Source organism: Panulirus ornatus, chromosome 19 (assembly GCF_036320965.1).
Source record: "Panulirus ornatus isolate Po-2019 chromosome 19, ASM3632096v1, whole genome shotgun sequence".
NCBI lineage: Eukaryota > Metazoa > Arthropoda > Malacostraca > Decapoda > Palinuridae > Panulirus > Panulirus ornatus.
In genome coordinates this window covers 23,684,837-23,707,461 of record NC_092242.1, presented here as the reverse complement: position 1 = coordinate 23,707,461, position 22,625 = coordinate 23,684,837, and the positions used below count along the sequence as shown (strand labels likewise).

Here is a 22,625-nt window from a genome sequence, read left to right as displayed (position 1 = left end):
TTTGATAATAGTGAGAGGGAAAGATATTTATGTACCTCACATGGGGGAAAGGTATCAAGACGCCAGACGTGACAATTGATAACGTACAGGTACAGAGACATTATCTCTGTATTCATAACACTAGGTTAGGTTAGGTGAATAATTTGTGCTGCTTAGTGTTGATAATGTGCTGCTATCACTCTGGTGTATAGTGATATCTTGCAATCCACTACCACATCAGGGGTTCAACGTCCACTTCCTCCTCCACCACCTGACACAACCACCTTCAGACAGTAACTCGCTTTCTGTTTCCACTCTTTATACCCAATTTCTTGATGCGACATACCCGGAAATGATTTACGGACTGTGAGTGCTGTACGTACGTTTATCTATTACTTTATTTAGAGACCATCATGATAGTCGTTGATTATATACTTAAGATGTAGGATAGAGGCTTATCTCTATCCCATAGCGTATGTCAGAGGTTTGTTTATACTACATGAAGGGAACTTGCCCCTCCACCACATACTGGAGGACAGATGCCTGCTCCTCAACCTTATACTCTAGGGCGAAGGCTTCATTCATTTTCACATAACGTAAGACAGTGTAGAATGGAGGCTTCCTCTCTCCCACATCTTGGGACGGAGTCTTCCTCTTCACAACATCCTGTAGGACGAAGCCTTGCTCTCTACCACTTGCTGTAGGACGGAGCCTTCCTCTCTCCTACACGCTGTAGGACGGAGCCTTTCTCTCTCCTACATGCTGTAGGACGGAGCCTTGCTCTCTACCACTTGCTGTAGGACGGAGCCTTGCTCTCTACCACTTGCTGTAGGACGAAGCCTTCCTCTCTCGTACATGCTGTAGGCGTGCCACAGGTTTACGTAGTGTTCCTCAAGATCTCTACTGGACTTCCGTCAGTCAGGTCACACGCAGGCTTGACCCGGACACTCGGTCTGATCAAACACGACAGACGATGACTCGCTCCTCGTGAGCTCTGATGTTGCCAGCGACCATCACATGTGTGTGTCAGATCCTGGCGAAGCGTGGGTGAACTCACCAGTGACTCTACTTGACTCCCTCTTACCATAATCTTGACCACTGCCACTGTACCCACGACATAAACCTCCCCGATGCTGGGTTTAATGAAGACTTCACCTCTCACACCTAACATCCAAGTTATGTTAAATTTTTTCTCTTTTTAACAGCACAGATAATCGTCTAACCCGTTTTTTACTGGTCATGGTGTGGTATTAGACATGTGTACTGTGGCTCAAACCTGTGCTGTGGTCATTACGAGCCAGACAAGTGGGCCAGGGGCGTGTGTTGCTCATAGAGAGCCTACCTCCCCAGTCTCCGCACTCACTTCATGTCCATATATCTACATAATAATGCCAATATGTTTTTCCTGTATTTTTTCCCAATATTTTTTAAGGTTGAAATATTTAAAGTCAGTATTGAAAGATTTTGTGTACATTTAAACAGTTTAATAATAATGTCGTTGGAGTGAGTGTGTTAAGTGGTGTGTGTGTGTGTGTGTGTGTGTGTGTGTGTGTGTGTGTGTGTGTGTGTGTGGTGATGTCATGAGAGATGATGGTGGACCTTGTTCCATCCCCACAGACCAAGCCGGTAGCTTTCTCAGTGCGAACCAACGTTGCCTACGATGGCTCTCTGGACGACGACTCCCCCGTGCACGGCTCGGCCATCTCCTTCAACGTCAAGGATTTCCTCCACATCAAGGTAAGACACGAGGACGTGTCCTCGTCCTCAGTTAAGAGGTGGGGTGGGAGGAGGGACGGGAACGCCTTTCAACCACACACCAGCCACTGAGATTGGCGCTGCTCCAGTGCTGAAGGGGTGGGGCAAGGGGCAGTTCATACATTGAGGGAAGGTGGCCATATTGTCTCATAACTCACACATGCACAGACGAAGGTTGACTGCTGCAGTTTGGGGCAAAATTGTCCTGATGACGGATGGGTGAATGATGGTTACGAAAACAAGAGCTGGGAGTCTGTTCCTCGTCAGTAGTTTCGACAGAGTCTTCTTCAGGAGAATAATGACATAGGGACACAAGCTTCGATATATTACTGGTGGATACAGAAACCCCAACAAGAAGAACGACTTTATTTACTGCCCATCAGCGCATATTGATAGGACCAAGTCTGGGGGAGTTATTGGATTTTCTTATGAGAACACTTTGAGTACATAACCCAGAATTTCCGAAGGATGAGTGGGAACACATCGTGGAATCATTCATGAAACTGAACAGAGGACAGGAGTAACAAAGGAACGAAAACTTTGTGACACCTAACTCCTGGCAAGCAACATCAACAAAGTCTTTACAAACAACATCCACAGATGTAGCGACCACATCAGGAAGGAGACATCGTGAGGACAAAGTAAAACACACAGAACAACAAAAGTAGTATACGAAGTTCCATGCAACGGATGTACGAGGAATTATTACGGCGAGACTGAGCGGGGCCAACAAGCGAGGAAACAGGAACACTGGACAGACAGCAGATATCGCCACACCACTTGTGTTTTGGTGGCGATGTGGACGTGTGGGAACATTCGCTAAGACGGAGGGATAGACGATTCTACGCCAAGGAGGAGACAAGACGACTAGGAAAGCTTTGGAAGCTGCCCATATTGTCGTTAAGAGACAAAATATCAGAGCAGATAGCGTCACCTGGGCTTTAAAGCTGCTAAAAAAAAGTTTCTATTTTGTAATTGGTCAATTTACAGGAGCCGATCTCCAAATACAGACCAGAAACATAGCGACGCTTTTCAGTATCCAGTTTTCTGATCCACCAACTTTCTATATAAGCTTGCGTGGTTGTCGTGATGTATCGCTGTTCTCTTGAAGAAGACGTTGTCGAAATTAGGTAAGAAGAATAGATTCCTGACTCTTTCAGCTTCCCATGCTCCCTCCCCATTCAGAGGACAATGTTAGAGATGGCTTGTGGTGTGAGCACGAGTGTTGTCTGTGCTTGCTTGCTTGCTTAATTCACAGTCATGGCAAAGTACTTCCTCTTATGCAGATAATGTCAGTTGTTCATTTGGAAACGTGTTCTTAACTCCATAATTACCAGTGCCATCTTTCAGTACCAACATTGCTCTCGACAGATCCCTTGTGTGACTACTTCACCTAATGTTATGAATTATCCCGTGAAACTGCTTGTCCCAGCACCCATGCCTCCCCACTACCACTGTTACCACCACAAACTTTGATCCCCAGTAACACTGATACCACCACAAACTTTGATCCCCACTACCACTGTTACCACCACAAACTTTGATCCCCACTACCACTGTTACCACCACAAACTTTGATCCCCAGTAACACTGATATAACCACAAACTTTGATCCCCACTACCACTGTTACCACCACAAACTTTGATCCCCACTACCACTGTTACCACCACAAACTTTGATCCCCACTACCACTGTTACCACCACAAACTTTGATCCCCACTACCACTGTTACCACCACAAACTTTGATCCCCAGTAACACTGATATAACCACAAACTTTGATCCCCACTACCACTGTTACCACCACAAACTTTGATCCCCACTACCACTGTTACCACCACAAACTTTGATCCCCAGTAACACTGATACCACCACAAACTTTGATCCCCACTACCACTGTTACCACCACAAACTTTGATCCCCAGTAACACTGTTACCACCACAAACTTTGATCCCCACTACCACTGTTACCACCACAAACTTTGATCCCCAGTAACACTGATACCACCACAAACTTTGATCCCCACTACCACTGTTACCACCACAAACTTTGATCCCCACTACCACTGTTACCACCACAAACTTTGATCCCCACTACCACTGTTACCACCACAAACTTTGATCCCCACTACCACTGTTACCACCACAAACTTTCATCCCCACTACCACTGTTACCACCACAAACTTTCATCCCCACTACCACTGTTACCACCACAAACTTTGATCCCCACTACCACTGTTACCACCACAAACTTTCATCCCCACTACCACTGTTACCACCACAAACTTTGATCCCCACTACCACTGTTACCACCACAAACTTTGATCCCCACTACCACTGTTACCACCACAAACTTTGATCCCCACTACCACTGTTACCACCACAAACTTTGATCCCCACTACCACTGTTACCACCACAAACTTTGATCCCCTCTACCACTGTTACCACCACAAACTTTGATCCCCACTACCACTGTTACCACCACAAACTTTGATCCCCACTACCACTGTTACCACCACAAACTTTGATCCCCACTACCACTGTTACCACCACAAACTTTGATCCCCACTACCACTGATACCACCACAAACTTTGATCCCCACTACCACTGTTACCACCACAAACTTTGATCCCCACTACCACTGTTACCACCACAAACTTTGATCCCCACTACCACTGTTACCACCACAAACTTTGATCCCCACTACCACTGTTACCACCACAAACTTTGATCCCCACTACCACTGTTACCACCACAAACTTTGATCCCCACTACCACTGTTACCACCACAAACTTTGATCCCCAGTAACACTGATACCACCACAAACTTTGATCCCCACTACCACTGTTACAACCACAAACTTTGATCCCCACTACCACTGATACCACCACAAACTTTGATCCCCACTACCACTGTTACCACCACAAACTTTGATCCCCAGTAACACTGATACCACCACAAACTTTGATCCCCACTACCACTGTTACCACCACAAACTTTGATCCCCACTACCACTGATACCACCACAAACTTTGATCCCCAGTAACACTGTTACCACCACAAACTTTGATCCCCACTACCACTGTTACCACCACAAACTTTGATCCCCAGTAACACTGTTACCACCACAAACTTTGATCCCCATTACCACTGTTACCACCACAAACTTTGATCCCCACTACCACTGTTACCACCACAAACTTTGATCCCCACTACCACTGTTACCACCACATAACTTTGATCACACTAACCACTGTTACCAACCACAAACTTTGATCCCCACAAACCACTGTACCACCACAAACTTGATTCCAGTAACGTTACCACCACAAACTTGATCCCCGTAACGCTGTTACCACACCAATGATCCCGTAACACGTTGCCACCACAACTGATTCCATAACATTTATCACCACTAACACTGATCCCCTAACCTGATTACACCGTAACACTGATCCGTAGTAACTTATTACCAGTAACACTGCTCCCCAGTAGCATTGTTATCACCAGCAACACTGTCCCCATGAACACTTCCGTATACACTATACCTGTACCAGTTAACATACTCTTATCCCATACCATGTTTACCACAGTAACACTATCCCCAGTACCAGTATTCATCAGTAACATATCCCAGTACCAGTGTTTCAACAGTAACACTTATCCCAGTACCAGTGTTTCAACAGTAACACTTATCCCAGTACCAGTGTTTCATCAGTAACATATCCCAGTACCAGTGTTTCAACAGTAACACTTATCCCAGTACCAGTGTTTCAACAGTAACACTTTCCCAGTACCAGTGTTTCAACAGTGACACTTATCCCAGTACCAGTGTTTCGTCAATAACATATTCCAGTACCAATGTTTCAACAGTAACATTTATCCCAGTACCAGTGTTTCAACAGTAACACTTATCCCAGTACCAGTGTTTCATCAGTAACATATCCCAGTACCAGTGTTTCAACAGTAACACTTATCCCAGTACCAGTGTTTCAACAGTAACACTTATCCCAGTACCAGTGTTTCAACAGTAACACTTATCCCAGTACCAGTGTTTCAACAGTAACACTTATCCCAGTACCAGTGTTTCAACAGTGACACTTATCCAAGTACCAGTGTTTCATCAGGAACATATCCCAGTAACAGTGTTTCAACAGTAACACTTATCCCAGTACCAGTGTTTCAACAGTAACACTTATCCCAATACCAGTGTTTCAACAGTAACACTTATCCAAGTACCAGTGTTTCATCAGTAACACATCCCTGTACCAGTGTTTCATCAGTAACACATATCCCAGTACCAGTGTTTCAATAGTAACGCTTATCCCAGTACCAGTGTTTCAACTGTAACACATATCCCAGCACCAGTGTTTCAACAGTGACACATATCCCAGTACCAGTTTCAACAGTAACACATATCCCAGTACCAGTGTTTCAACAGTAACACATCCCAGCACCAGTGTTTCAACAGTAACACTTATCCCAGTACCAGTGTTTCAACAGTAACACATATCCCAGTACCAGTGTTTCAGTAATAACACTTATCCCAGTACCAGTGTTTCAACTGTAACACATATCCCAGCACCAGTGTTTCAACAGTGACACATATCCCAGTACCAGTGTTTCAACAGTAACACATATCCCAGTACCAGTCTTTCAACAGTAACACTTATACCAGTACCAGTGTTTCAACAGTAACACATAATAGTACCAGTATTTCAACTGTAATACATCCCAGTACCAGTGTTTCAACAGTAACACTTATACCAGTACCAGTGTTTCATCAGTAACACATCCCAGTACCAGTGTTTCAACAGTTACACTTATCCCAGTACCAGTGTTTCAACAGTAACACGTATCCCAGTACCAGTGTTTCAACAGTAACACATATCCCAGCACCAGTGTTTCAACAGTACCACATCCCAGTACCAGTGTTTCAAGAGTAACACATCCCAACACCAGTGTTTCAACAGTAACACATCCCAGTACCAGTGTTTCAACAGTAACACATCCCAGTACCAGTGTTTCAACAGTAACACATATCCCAGTACCAGTGTTTCAACAGTAACACATCCCAGTACCAGTGTTTCAACTGTAACATCCCAGTACCAGTGTTTCAACAGTAACACATATCCCAGTACCAGTGTTTCAACAGTAACACTTATACCAGTACCAGTGTTTCAACAGTAACACTTATACCAGTAACAGTGTTTCAACAGTAACACATATCCCAGTACCAGTGTTTCAACAGTAACACTTATACCAGTACCAGTGTTTCAACAGTAACACTTATACCAGTAACAGTGTTTCAGCAGGTATCACTGCACACAGTACCAGTGTATCCCAAGTAACACTGGTTTTTCAAATAATCATCTCAGCCCTGCAACTCTGCTCGTCTAGTGACACTGTTCTCTCCCGTTAATAATCTCTCCACCAGGGACATTGTTCCCCCCAGGCAATGCTTCCCCAGAGACACACCTCCCCCAAGTACAGTACTCCCTCAGAGACTGTCTGCTTCTCCAGGACTACACTTCCCATGGTTTAGATGTTCAGTCTGGTACCACTCTCCCACTAACATGTATACTACTGTCCTACTAGCATGTATACCACTGCTCTGCTAACATGTATATCACTGCTCTACTAAAATGTATACCACTGTTCCACTAACATGTATAAAACTACTCCATTAACATTTATAAAACTATTCCTTTAACATATATATACCACTGCTCCATTAACATGTATACAACTACTCCACTAACATGTATACTACTACTCCACTAACATGTATAACATGTATACTGCTGTTCCAGTAACATGTATACCATTGCTCCACTAATTTCCTTGTCTCTTTGTTCCTTTGGTATCACTACTCCCAAGTAACATCTTATTTCCATTACCATTGTTTAAAGTAACATGATACCCTTACTTGTCCATACAGTATGGTTCCTCTTCACTATACACTGTATCTTCGCTTCACCATTCATTTCGGCTCCGCCTCACCATACATTACGGTTCTGCTTCACCAGACAATATCGACCCACTGCACTATCCATAATGACTCCAGCCAATCATAAATCAGGTTTCCACCATACGTTATAGCTCCACCCAACCATAAATCAGGTTCCCACCTTACATCATGGTCCCGCCCCACCATAACTAAGGTTCCCACCATACATCATGGCACCGCCATAACTGGTTCCCACCATACATCCTAGCCCTGTCCCGCCATAGCAGAGGTTCCCACCATATATCGTATCCTCGTCCCGCCATAGCAAAGGTTCCCATCATATATCGTGTCCCTTCCCCTGCTATAGCTAAAGTTCCCACCATATATCATGGCCCCTTCCCACACTATAACTACGGATCACTCCATATATAATGCCCCTTCCCCTGCTATAGCTGGTGTTCCCACTGTACATTACTTCTACAGGAGAAGTACGACAACAACTGGTGGATCGGGCGTCTGGTGAAGGAAGGCTCGGACGTTGGCTTTATCCCCTCCCCGGTCAAGCTTGAGAACTTGCGGCTTCAGCAGTCCCAGCAGAAGAGCTCCAAGCTCTACTCCTCCAAAACTTCTTCCTCGGGTAACCTTGGAATGATGAATGATGTTCTTTCCAATAGCAAGAGCTCCAACTCCCGAGGGTCTACCCCCCCTACCCCCGGTAAGTGTTAAAGTATAAACGTTGTACGTCTGGCACCGCCGCTATTGGGTTTGGCGCCAGCCTTAAATTTCATGATTATGATTTTATGCTTTTATGTTTATCCACCAAAGTGTATCCTGAGGACTAGTGGTTGAAGTCACTTGATGAGCGTGTCTTTGGTTAACACTTACACAATGAGGATGGAGGGTGTATCCATTATTGTGTAAGTTTTGGTCTACATAGGACTAGGATAGAGGGGGCGCGGGCCGGTGGCCGGTGATCTGTGGCAGTAACGTGCTTGTGGCCGCCACCTCAGAATGTAACGGGGATGCTGACACGGAAGTCTCCGCCCCCGGCCGTATTATTCCTTGTAGGGCTGCACCACATAGCCCCCATATATGAGGTCAGGGAGACAACGTTAGCTCCATTGAAAACGGTTCATCAAGACAGGATTTATAGATATATGATTAACCCAGAACGTTAATCCTTGCGATAGGCAGGTAGTAGCATAACTTAGGTACGTCTACTTCTGGGCAGTTGTGCCTGACTTGTCTGTGAACCTAAGCAGATGATGTGTCCGGCGGATGGATGCGTGTAAACTGGCAAACAGTTGAATCCTAGTTGGTTTTATGAACCCAGACAGGTATATCTGAAACTGGATAGTGGTTAGGTTCAAGTGTATGAATGAAGATAGATATGCTTAAATGTGTTTTATCTGAACCCATCTTGGTGTGGTCCTAACAGTTGTATCCCAAACTAGGCTACGGGTCTGTGTCCTTATGTAGGTGTAAAAGGCTACAATTTATCGGAACCCAGGTAGACATGGGTGTGTGAACAGCGGTTTCTCAAGGCAAGCAGGTATGTGTGAAGCCTAGTCAATATGGACCCCACACATGTAACCAAACTCATAAAGATGTCGAATTTCATGAGTGTGTTTGACTAGTCATATGTCTGGATCCTCAGTAATGAGTCTATACATTTCTGGTCCAGATTGAGTATATGTGAATCCTAATAGGTAAACCTTAACCATGTATGAAATGTTCGAGCCCGGATGGATGCATGTGAACCCGAGTAGGTATTCATGAGAGCGAGTAGGCTCTCTTAAGCCCAGGATATGATTTAATCCAGGAGAGATTTTCTCCTTTCACCTGGGGAATGAGCTGATACCCAGAGAGATGCCTAGGAACATAACAGAAATTGTCCCTTCGTTAGCCTAGGTCCAGGTCGCTTTGAGTGCATCATCGTCTCAGTTTATTGACACCATTTTTTAAAAGCAGCATTTATAAAGCAATTATGTTATCATAATTGTTATGTTATGTTCTTTCGAAGAGTAACTATCTTAGCTGATGCTTGACTCCCGATGTTCTCATGTGCTTATGTTTTTAAGTTCCTTGTTTCCCCCTCCTCCGTGCCACAACTGTGTAAGCGTCAAGAGTTCTCACCACGCTGACGCGCTTCTTCATATCTTTTGCAGATTCCCACCACCCAAGTGTACAATCTACTTCACTTAAATGTCAGATCTGTTTACTGTCAGGAGTCCCTCCAACATGGGTGTCATTCCCAGCATTTAGGTGTTTACAATCCCAGCACTTTCATGTTAAGAATCCCAGCATTTCAGTGTCAGAATCCCCCAGAGATAAGGCGTAAGACCCCCCAACCACCCAACCCGCCTTTGCGTGTGAGGTAGTGAGGTGGGGCAGCCTTGCCCTCAGAGCCCCATAGGGGGGTGTGGGCACACAGCACCCGCTGCTCGCACTCACCTGCCTCTTGCCCAGCCCACATCTGAGTGTTGTAGTATAGTAGAAGGAGGCACTCTCCTCCACCCAGGGGCTAAACTCTGTGCACTCAGGATGAGGGAGAGTAGCACCACACAGACAGTCTGCACTCTCACACCACAGTCCACTCTGCTACACCATGACACAAAGATATACACTATGTGTACAGGTGACTGTATATGACTGGATTTAGTAACCATTTCTGATAAGTGTTTGGACGATGACGGCTGTGAATCACCTAAGTATATGGACTTGACGTACGTCGTCAACATATAATGTGAAACGTCAGCGTAGGGTGTTCAGTGCAGCTGAATCAGCTGTGTGTGTGTGTGTATGAGGCAAAAGGTGAAGGCTCAGTCTCGTCACCTCCCCAGATGATGATGGCCGCTGCGGAAGAACCCAGCAGACCAACTCCCGCAAATAACCCTGAGCTTTCATACTGGCCAGGCTTTAAGTAGGCGTAAGATTCTATTGCCGCAGTGGAACACAGTAAGCAGCATACATAGAGTTGTGGTAGCGCAGTGTTCTATGACCATCTGTGTCGGATGAACTTGAGGCATAGTTGTTTTGGAGGAGATAAAGTGAGCTTGTAGTTTGCTCTGTCTCTCCCGCCTTTTGACCTAGTCTTTACATATTATCTATTGTGAGTAGCCATGAAAAAGGAGCCTGTAGAAGTAAGAGTTTATTTCATTAAGGCAGTTTTAAGCTTTGTATATATATTGAGTAGATTTTTTCTTTAATCAGGTAAGTTTTCGAAACCCTTCCAGACGATCAGTTGCGACAGAATTTACCTTGTCAGTTGATTTTCATGTATTTTGAACGCTAATGCTAGAAGATACATTAGTAAGAAGAAAAGCCGTTCTAGAATCGTAACAACTTTCATCTGGACTGTTCTTTTGAGTACACTGAGGACGTCCGAATTATTATCCGCTGTGTTGTGCGAGATTCAGTAACTCGAAATTAGTGCTATAGTAAAACTATATATTTTTTTAAGTTTTTAGGAGTAACAAACATGTTTATTTGTATCAGTTCACGACACCTTAGTGACTGCATCCAGCCGCAGCTGAGATTTTTTTTCTTTGTTTGATGCTAGAATGTTGAGGTTCGATCTCTAGTAGAGCGCAGTAGAATGCTAAAGTAGCAGCTTTCCGCTAAAAGCATGCAGTAGACATAGCTAAGCAGCGTAACAGCGTTTGGACTTTTAGTCGTTCCTAGTGTGGAGAAGTGCTGTGTTCTCACATCTGGCCGCTGGTCACTACACTCCGTCCAGAATCATGTCCACAATGTTCTGTATATATTCTGTATACTTCCGTATACCCAAACTACATTCGATATATATATATATATATATATATATATATATATATATATATATATATATATATATATATATATATATATATATTCCTATGAGTCCACGGGGAAAATGAAACACGAAAAGTTCCCAAGTGCACTTTCGTGTAATAATCATGTCATTAGGGGAGACAAGAGAGAAATATAACAGTTAGTTGATATATATCGAAGAGTCGAAGCTAGGACGCCATTTACCAAATGGTGTCCTAGCTTCGACTCTTCCAGGACGCCATTTACCAAATCATGTCCACAATTTACCAAATGGCGTCCTAGCTTCATCTCTTCGATGTATATCAACTGACTGTTATATTTCTCTCTTGTGTCTCCCCTGATGATGTGATTATTACACGAAAGTGCACTTGGGAACTTTTCGTGTTTCATTTTCCCCTTGGACTCATAGGAATATCTTGATCACGCGTAAAATGGTGATCCTTTCCAATATATATATATATATATATATATATATATATATATATATATATATATATATATATATATATATATATATATAGGAAAGGGTCACAATTGAGCGCGTGATCAGGTATGTTCTTATGAGTCTACGGGGAAATGAAATACGGTAAGTTCCCAAGTGCACTTTCATGTAATATTCACGTCAGGGGAGAAACAAGAAAAAAAATATAAGTCAGTTGTTATACAACGAAGAGACTTAGCTGGGATGCATAGGAATCTATATATATATATATATATATATATATATATATATATATATATATATATATATATATATATATATGCTGGTATCCATTTGGAAAATGGAACACGATGAACCGAGCGCTTTCGTGAGTATTCACTTCACCAGGGATACGGAGATGATAAACATATATGCATATATGTGTCATACATATATGACAGGTAGGGTGCATGACCTCGTTAGATGAGAGTCGGGCGAAGGTATGTAAGAAATATGACCACCTGAGGCAAGGGTCAGGTCTAGGATTAGCTCATAAAGTTGTACCTGTTGGTTATTTCTTTTGGTTATGAAAAGGATCCAATGTATATATGGCTGGGCTTATGTTGAGGTTGTTTTGAAAATTGTGGTTAATGATGATAGATTCTTGTTATTTCTGTTTACAGTTAAGAGACAAGATAGTTTTTCTAAGCGTTCTTCCAGTCTGTAGTGTGGCAGAGCTCTGGCATGGACAAGTATAGAGCATTGGATTCTTTCCCAGCACGAACAGCTATACCGATGCTGCTTTAGTCCTCACATCAATTCCTTTCCACTTCGTCTGAGGTGTACGTTGTTGCACTCACTGCATTTGGAAAAGAACTGAATTTTGGACTGAAGCAACATCAGTATAATGTTCGTGTTGGACAAAAATCTAGTATTCTTTTCCTGCGTAGGACACCAGCCAGCCAGCCAACCAACCATTGGACCGGAACTGCATCTTGTGTTTTCATTGTAGATAGAAATATTCGAGAACCTAGCATTATTAAACACAGTTTTCAAAACAATCTTTACAGTAGCCCAGGTGAAGCGCAGTAGAATTGTCAACATGTACAAGGTTATGGTCTGTTCTATGGCCTGACATTTGCCTCTTTTGCTTACATTTCTTACTTGGTCTTCACCTGACCCTCACCTGAGGAAGTCATGCGCCTTACCCGTCATGCATGTGCGTAAAGCCTGCCCTTGTTATCATCTCTGTATCCCTGATGAAGTGAATACTTACGCAAGCGCTCGGATCTTCGTGTCTCATTCTCCAGGTAGCTACCAGCATATTCCTACATCACCTGTTATATATATATATATATATATATATATATATTTAATTTTTCATGGTAGCTGAGACAACGCGGGCAACTGAATGCCCTAGTCATAGCCATCTCATATACAATATATTGCTATATCTTTTATTATTATTATTATTATTATTATTATTATTATTATTATTATTATTATTGTAAGGTAATCCCAGGACTCCTTTGCAAGCTGTTCCTGCAGCGTCAAGGCTGCGCAGCAATCAGTGTCAGGGAAACATTGGACTCCTTTGCAGTGAGAAGTTCTTCGATAGAATCTCAATCTGATGTTACAACCTTACCGAAGGTGACCTCTCACCAGTAGTCTAACCACAAGTAACAAAAATAGTCCGTAGCACTACTTCTGAAACAGGAGTGGTGGGAGTATGTGATAGAGTGTAAGAAAGTAAACTCTAGATTGATATGGGTAAAACTGGATGGAGAGAGATGGGTGATTATTGGTGCATATGCACCTGGGCATGAGAAGAAAGATCATGAGAGGCAAGTGTTTTGGGAGCAGATGAGTGAGTGTTAGTAGTTTTGATGCACGAGACCGGGTTATAGTGATGGGTGATTTGAATGCAAAGGTGAGTAATGTGGCAGTTGAGGGAAAAATTGGTGTACATGGGGTGTGCAGTGTTGTAAATGGAAATGATGAAGAGCTTGTAGATTTATGTGCTAAAAAAGGACTGGTGATTGGGAATACCTGGTTTAAAAAGAGAGATATACATAAGTATACGTATGTAAGTAGGAGAGATGGCAAGAGAGCGTTATTGGATTACGTGTTAATTGATAGGCGCGCGAAAGAGAGACTTTTGGATGTTAATGTGCTGAGAGGTGCAACTGGAGGGATGTCTGATCATTATCATGTGGAGGCGAAGGTGAAGATTTGTAGAGGCTTTTCAGAAAAGAAGAGAGAATGTTGGGGTGAAAAGAGTGGTGAGAGTAAGTGAGCTTGGGAAGGAGACTTGTGTGAGGAAGTACCAGGAGAGACTGAGTATGAAATGGAAAAAGGTGAGAACAAAGGATGTAAGGAGAGTGGGGGAGGAATGGGATGTATTTAAGGAAGCAGTGATGGCTTGTGCAAAAGATGCTTGTGGCATGAGAAGCGTGGGAGGTGGGCAGAGTAGAAAGGGTAGTGAGTGGTGGGATGAAGAAGTAAGATTATTAGTGAAAGAGAAGAGAGAGGCATTTGGACGATTTTTGCAGGGAAATAATGCAACTGAGTGGGAGATGTATAAAAGAAAGAGGCAGGAGGTCAAGAGAAAGGTGCAAGAGGTGAAAAAGAGGGCAAATGAGAGATGGGATGAGGGAGTATCAATAAATTTTAGGGAGAATAAAAAGATGTTTTGGATGGAGGTAAATAAAGTGCGTAAGACGATGGAACAAATGGGAACTTCAGTGAAGGGGGCTAATGGGGAGGTGATAACAAGTAGTGGTGATGTGAGAAGGAGATGGAGTGAGTATTTTGAAGGTTTGTTGAATGTGTTTGATCATAGTGTGGCAGATGTAGGGTGTTTTGGTCGAGGTGGTGTGCAAAGTGAGAGGGTTAGGGAAAATGATTTGGTAAACAGAGAAGAGGTAGTAAAAGCTTTGCGGAAGATGAAAGCCGGCAAGGCAGCGGGTTTGGATGGTATTGCAGTGGAATTTATTAAAAAAAAAAAAAAAAGGGGGTGACTGTATTGTTGACTGGTTGGTGAGGTTATTTGATGTATGTATGACTCATGGTGAGGTGCCTGAGGATTGGCAGAATGCTTGCATAGTGCCATTGTACAAAGGCAAAGGGGATAAAAGTGAGTGCTAAAATTACAGAGGTATAAGTTTGTTGAGTATTCCTGGAAACTATATGGGAGGGTATTGATTGAGATGGTGAAGGCATGTACAGAGCATCAGATTGGGGAAGAACAGTGTGGTCTCAGAAGTGGTAGAGGATGTGTGGATCAGGTGTTTGCTTTTAAGAATGTATGTGAGAAATACTTAGAAAAGCAAATGGATTTGTATGTAGCATTTATGGATCTGGAGAAGGCATATGATAGAGTTGACAGAGATGCTCTGTGGAAGGTATTAAGAATATATGGTGTGGGAGGCAAGTTGTTAGAAGCAGTGAAAAGTTTTTATTGAGGATGTAAGACATGTGTACGTGTAGGAAGAGTGGAAAGTGATTGGTTCTCAGTGAATGTAGGTTTGCGGCAGGGGTGCGTGATGTCTCCATGGTTGTTTAATTTGTTTATGGATGGGGTTGTTAGGGAGGTGAATGCAAGAGTTTTGGAAAGAGGGGTAAGTATGCAGTCTGTTGTGGATGAGAGAGCTTGGGAAGTGAATCAGTTGTTGTTCGCTGATGATACAGCGCTGGTGGCTGATTCATGTGAGAAACTGCAGAAGCTGGTGACTGAGTTTGGTAAAGTGTGTGGAAGAAGAAAGTTAAGAGTAAATGTGAATAAGAGCAAGGTTATTAGGTACAGTAGGGTTGAGGGTCAAGTCAATTGGGAGGTGAGTTTGAATGGAGAAAAACTGGAGGAAGTGAAGTGTTTTAGATATCTGGGAGTGGATCTGGCAGCGGATGGAACCATGGAAGCGGAAGTGGATCATAGGGTGGGGGAGGGGGCGAAAATTCTGGGGGCCTTGAAGAATGTGTGGAAGTCGAGAACATTATCTCGGAAAGCAAAAATGGGTATGTTTGAAGGAATAGTGGTTCCAACAATGTTGTATGGTTGCGAGGCGTGGGCTATGGATAGAGTTGTGCGCAGGAGGATGGATGTGCTGGAAATGAGATGTTTGAGGACAATGTGTGGTGTGAGGTGGTTTGATCGAGTGAGTAACGTAAGGGTAAGAGAGATGTGTGGAAATAAAAAGAGCGTGGTTGAGAGAGCAGAAGAGGGTGTTTTGAAGTGGTTTGGGCACATGGAGAGGATGAGTGAGGAAAGATTGACCAAGAGGATATATGTGTCGGAGGTGGAGGGAACAAGGAGAAGAGGAAGACCAAATTGGAGGTGGAAAGATGGAGTGAAAAAGATTTTGTGTGATCGGGGCCTGAACATGCAGGAGGGTGAAAGGAGGGCAAGGAATAGAGTGAATTGGAGCGATGTGGTATACCGGGGTTGACGTGCTGTCAGTGGATTGAATCAAGGCATGTGAAGCGTCTGGGGCAAGCCAGGGAAAGCTGTGTAGGTATGTATATTTGCGTGTGTGGACGTATGTATATACATGTGTATGGGGGGCGTTGGGCCATTTCTTTCGTCTGTTTCCTTGCGCTACCTCGCAAACGCGGGAGACAGCGACAAAGTATAATAAATATATAAATATATGTATACGTTGAGATGTATAGGTATGTATATTTGCGTGTGTGGACGTGCATGTATATACATGTGTATGTGGGTGGGTTGGGCCATTCTTTCGTCTGTTTCCTTGCGCTACCTCGCTGGCGCGGGAGACGGCAACAAAGCAAAATGAATATATATATATATATATCCCCAGGGATAGGGGAGAAAGAATACTTCCCACGTATTCCCTGCGTGTCGTAGAAGGCGACTAAAAGGGGAGGGAGCGGGTGGCTGGAAATCCTCCCAGTCTCTTGTTTTTTTTTTTAATTTTCCAAAAGAAGGAACAGAGAAGGGGGTCAGGTGAGGATATTCCCTCTAAGGCCCAGTTCTCTGTTCTTCACGCTACGTCGCTAACGCGGGAAATGGCAAATAGTATGAAAAAAAAAAAAAAAAAGAAAAATATATATATATATATATATATATATATATATATATATATATATATATATATATATATATATATATATATATGATGTGTGTGTGTGTGTGTGTGTGTGTGTGTGTGTGTGTTACAAGGCAGCAGGATTGGATGTAATTGCAGTTGAGGGTCTCAAGATGGATTAGCTCTTGGTGATTGGTTAATGAGGCTAACCGCCCCTTGTTGTGACACAAGGTAAGTCGTTTAAAGACTGGCAGTAAACATATAGTGCTTTTATACAAAGGCAAGGAGGACAAGAATAAATGTTCGAATCACAGAGGTATAAGCTTGTTGATTATACCTGGCGAGTTGTATGGGGGAGTGGTGATTGAGAGGGTAATGACCTGCACAACGCATTTGATCATGCAAGAGCATTGTCGCTTCACGTATTAATAGAAGACGTGTGGACCAGGTGTTTGCTTTGAAGAATTTGTGTGAGAAATGAATTGAGATAGTGTAGCATTTATGGATTTGGAGAGGTGTGTGACTGAGAAGCTTTTTGGAAGTAGTTATTAATAGACGGGGTAAATAAAAAGTTACAAATGCAGGGAACAGGTTTTTACGAAAGAGTACGTCTTGTGTGTGAACGGTGGAAGGTAAGTGACTCCTGGTGAGGGGTGGGTCAGAGGTGTGTGACGTGACCGTGTTAGAGCGAGGAGCAGGTCTACGAGGTGTTAGGGGCGGTGAGTCAGCTGCTGTTAGCAGATGATATGACGCTGGTGGCAGAGTGTAAAGAGAAACTCCATCACTTGGTGATGGAGTTTGGGAGAGTGTATGAAAGGCGAAAGTTTAGAGTAAATATGAACTAAAATTTGGTAATTAGGTGCTATAGAGAGATGGGACAGGATGGCCTGAGTGTAAGCTTGATTGAGGAGGAGCTGGAGGAAGTGGAGTGTTTTAAGGAGCTTGTGGAAGGAGAGACCAGAGTCAGTCAGGGAGAAAATGGGCAGTTTTAAAGGAGTGTGTGTGTGTGTGTATATATATATATATATATATATATATATATATATATATATATATATATATATATATTATCCCTGGGGATAGGGGAGAAAGAATACTTCCCACGTATTCCCTGCGTGTCGTAGAAGGCGACTAAAAGGGAAGGGAGCGGGGGGCTGGAAATCCTCCCCTCTCGTTTTTTTTTTTTTTTTCCAAAAGAAGGAACAGAGAAGGGGGTCAGGTGAGGATACTCCCTCAAAGGCCCAGTCCTTTGTTCTTAACGCTACCTCGCTATCGCGGGAAATGGCGAATAGTATAAAAAAAAAAAAAAAAATATATATATATATATATATATATATATATATATATATATATATATATATATATATATATATATAATTAACCGGCCTTCGCCCGATAGTAATTAGCACCGCGATTGAGAAGTCACTGTTGCCGAGGTTAGGGACAGAGAAGAACAGTCGCGTGAAGAACCTCCGTGTGACAAGGAGTCCACCATTTCCCATCTCCTTCGTGGAGTGCAGCCCTGAAACTGCAGGAACTCCACGAAAGGAATCTGAGCGTTACCAAACTATATATATTATCTTGCATTCACATCACATATAAACAGACACATCATAGAGAGAGAGAGAGTCCTACTATTTTGACCGAATATATACACAGCATTTACGGAGATGGTACTTTATTTATTGCATTCAAAGTTATGTTGTAAAATGGTTTTGGTATCGTTATTGAGCAGCGAAGGTGAGAGGTGGTCAGAGTGTGTGGTGGGCCAGTGTGACAACACAGCACAACCCGGCCAGAAGCAACGCAGCCAATACTAAAGCTTGCTGGTTTCCGATCATAGGTTTGGCCAAACAGTTTATTAGCGTCTTGTAAGACGATGCGATAATTAGTGCTTAAAGTATACCTTCAGTAATATCGTCGCATCATCATGTAAATACCATGCACCCGAACTGAGTATAATGCAAAGTTTTGTTTGTTGAAAAATATATATAAAAAAGGCTTCATTTTTTTTTTTTTTTTTTAGAATGAGTAAGAGGTCATGGAAGTTAAATAACAAAAAAGTATAAGATATTTATAGTAAAAAGGAAGCCAGTTATATATTGATTCTAGAGATTTTTGAGTAAGTGTATCTGGTGTGATGGGTAATGAGCCTATATTTACTTGGTCAAGAATGGAGCCAGTGTTGCCATATTTGCCCCGCCTCCCATGACTGTGGTGCCAGCCACTTCCTTAAGAACAAAATTGTTTTAATATCTTATACGTCAGAACAGCTGGCTCCCTTCTTGGTATTGCTATACTAAAAAATGATGGTTTTGAACTTATTGCCATTAATAATATATTTGTGGACTTGTCAATACATTTATATAGATATATATATGCCCCTACATATTCTCTCTTGCTGACTATTTCTGTCTGTAATTTATTTCTCCTTCTGTGGGCTGTTAATTCTTGCACTGTATATTCACTTTCTTGACACTCATTCTAGCCACTTAAAAAAAAAAAGATTAACTTAAAAAGAAAGAGTGGATCAGCTGTTCTTTCTCAGTGTGACAGCGTTTTCTTCCGTGTAATGGATGAGAAATGCTGACTTTAGTAATGAGAGAAATTAAGAAAGTGCACTACGAGTTCTGGAGATGTCATACTGCTACATGTAATTTTTCTCTTTCCTTCCCTTACAAATTCATTCGCCTTGGGATGACCTTGACCTCTTGTAAGTACACGTGACCCCTCAGGAGCCACAATTATCTATTAGATATCAATATTCCACTTTGTTATGGATTGAAGTGCACTGTTTCTTGCCTTCCCCGCCCTCCCCTTCTCCATAATTTTTTTCGTTTGCTTGGTTTTGCAGAATTGAGCTAAAAGACGCTCCTGTGTGATGTCACAGACGTGGGTGGATACTTAATCCCTCAATTGCATTGATGCAAACAACGACCGGATGTTGATCTTGAGCTTTTGTTCTTGTGAATGTCCTCTACTAATTATGGAATTATACTGACACCCGTCACTAACGTATTACCAAATTGTTTTCACGTTATGTTCGACAGTGAGAGAAAAAAAAAATTGTTTTTGGGGGTAATTTGTTTACCTTGTTTTATAGTAACGTTTCCCTGGGTCTGTGACGTCACATACCGTAGACTGCCAGATGCGTGACGACCCGACACATGAACGGGATGCCAGACCCGCCATACTGTAGGACTAGACCAACCTCATCATTCTACCTATGATCCTGGGAGAATTAGTTCACTTATGAAACTTATGCTATGTTTCCTTCAATTTAGGATTCAGTTCAGAGGTGATTTTATCATAGTTTGTGGTGTTGATGGGAACCATGAGACGTTCCAAGCCCTCGGCCGCCGGCACAGCGTGGGCCACAAGCCCTGCTGCTGGCAACACCGCCGAGGCTGGTGGAATGGTGTTGCCTTCTGCCGATGGTCAAGTGGTTCACATGTGACAGTTCCATCCTCTGCGGGTCCTTGCATTCGATTAAAGTTGAAATTATTAGTCGCTTACCCTGATGACTTGTTTTTGATGAGAATCAAAATGGATAAATGACGTCTGAGTTTCATACAGCCATGTAACTTTCACTTGTGAATCCCATGTAGACAATGTATTCTGATTCTGAAGTTAGGCGGCGCGGTGCGGCCGACGCATTGCACTCGTCTAGCAGGAGCCGCGGGGGAGGGCTGGTGCCCTTGCAGGAGAGCTCCCCCCCCCCTGCCCTAGGCTAGTCTCCACCCTCCCCTGTGATGCATGTATCCACCATTAAACCATTCCTTTTTACCTCGCAGTTGTTCCAGCAGTTTGGTTCTGTAACAGTATTTTGGTGTAGAAATTATAACCCAAGTATTATTTTTATGAAAACAAGATCGGATTACGTTTCTCTGACGATTTTGAAATTTGGTGTTCAACGCTACTGGATAAAAATCTGTTTTATGCCTCAAAAGTGAGCGTAGTTCTGAGTTTAGTGAAATCCTGTGGAAGCTAACCGTAGAATTTAGCGAATTTGTAGACCAGTATGGTGTAGGTCAAACAATATTAGATTTGCCTTATGAAAATGACATCGTTATGAAAACAAAATATCACTGAATTTTTACAAGTTGTATTTTCCTTCCTTTTCTGACTTCCCTGACCCCTGGACGGTGTGGCGCGTGTGTGTGTAAGTAAGACCGTTAATAATACTGCCTGCTTCCCACGGCGGCCCAGCTAGGCTCGCTACTGCTGCTCCTCTGTACGCTTCTTTGGCTAGCGGATTCACGCTACCACCCTATATATATATATATATATATATATATATATATATATATATATATATATATATATATATATATATATATTTATATATATATATATGGTTTCGTGTATTGGAATTTTTGTTATAATTTTGCCTTGCTCAAATTAAATTTAAACTCATTTTTTCCAATATGGTAGCTTTGGAAAACATCATTAGATTTAATGTACAGGAGCTTGAAGAACACCTTAGGTGATCTGAGAATCGCCTGTTATTGTTGATGTAGATGTAGAGTTCTGATAGAGATCTACAGTGAGAGAGAAGACTGGGGTCCACCCTCCCGGCCATCCTCCCTACACCTGCATCAGTACTGCAGTCAGCCACGGTGCCTCCTGCTCCTTGCCTCTCATGCCTCACCATGTGAGCAACCCGTTCCTCACAATGGCAGCTTCTCATCCCTCACCATGGCAGCCTCTCATCCCTCACCATAGCAGCCTCTCATCCCTCACCATGGAAGCCTCTCATCCCTTACCATGGTAGTCTCATCCTTCACTATAGCAGCTTCTCATCCCTCACTCTAGCAGCCTCTCATGCCTCACAATAGCAGCCTTTCATCCTTCACAATGGCAGGCTTTCATCTCTCACCATAGCAGCCTCCTATCCCTCACCATGGCAGCCTCTCATCCCTCACCATAGCAGCCTCTCATCCCTCACCATGGCAGCCTCTCATCCCTCACCATGGCAGCCTCTCACCCTCACCATGGCAGCCTCTCATCCCTCACCATGGCAGCCTCTCATCCCTCACCATGGCAGCCTCTCATCCCTCACCATGGCAGTCTCTCATCCCTCACCATGGCAGTCTCTCATCCCTCACCATGGCAGTCTCTCATCCCTCACCATGGCAGCCTCTCATCCCTCACCATGGCAGCCTCTCATCCCTCACCATGGCAGCCTCTCATCCCTCACCATGGCAGCCTCTCATCCCTCACCATGGCAGCCTCTCATCCCTCACCATGGCAGCCTTCCATCTCGCGTCATGAGAGCCGCTCCATCCACTCCCTTAGGAATTCTCATCCCTCACTCTGGGAGGCTTACGTCCTTCACCCTGGTATCCTGTCGTGTCGTACCTTGAAAGGCTTCCATCCCTCACCTGGAGCATCTTGTTCCTCGCCCTAGAGGCTCCTCGCCTCTCGTCCTGGGTGACTGTCGTGCTTGATCCGTGGAACCCCTTCATCATGAGACACAGGAAGCTTCGTGTCCCTTTTCCATGAACTTGAAGTCCCACGCCCTGTTGGTCCTTCATCTCTACCTTCAGTGATGATATATTCCTTAATCTTGGGAATTTCTTTTTCGTCGGCCTCCTCTCGCTACCTTTACTTGGAGCCTTCATGTCTCCCCTTACTGGAAGCCACTACCTACCCTCA

General features: G+C 43.3%; 1 protein-coding gene across 13 annotated transcripts in view; it reads left to right on the top strand.

Annotated features, from left to right (window-relative positions):
- The window catches only part of Ca-beta (Calcium channel protein beta subunit), a 421,355-nt gene that overhangs the window by 287,257 nt on the left and 111,473 nt on the right, over window positions 1–22,625 (top strand). For 9 of the 13 annotated variants that reach the window (XR_011714097.1, XR_011714096.1, XM_071673770.1 and 6 more), the window contains 2 exons: window positions 1,597–1,716; window positions 8,172–8,403. Coding sequence is in view for 9 of the 13 variants with exons in the window: in XM_071673770.1 (XP_071529871.1) it covers window positions 1,597–1,716; window positions 8,172–8,403 (352 nt within the window). In the remaining 4 variants the exon portion in view is untranslated. The remainder of the gene's footprint in view (window positions 1–1,596; window positions 1,717–8,171; window positions 8,404–22,625) is intronic. The other 4 variants (XR_011714099.1, XR_011714098.1, XM_071673771.1 and 1 more) reach the window with 1 other exon arrangement.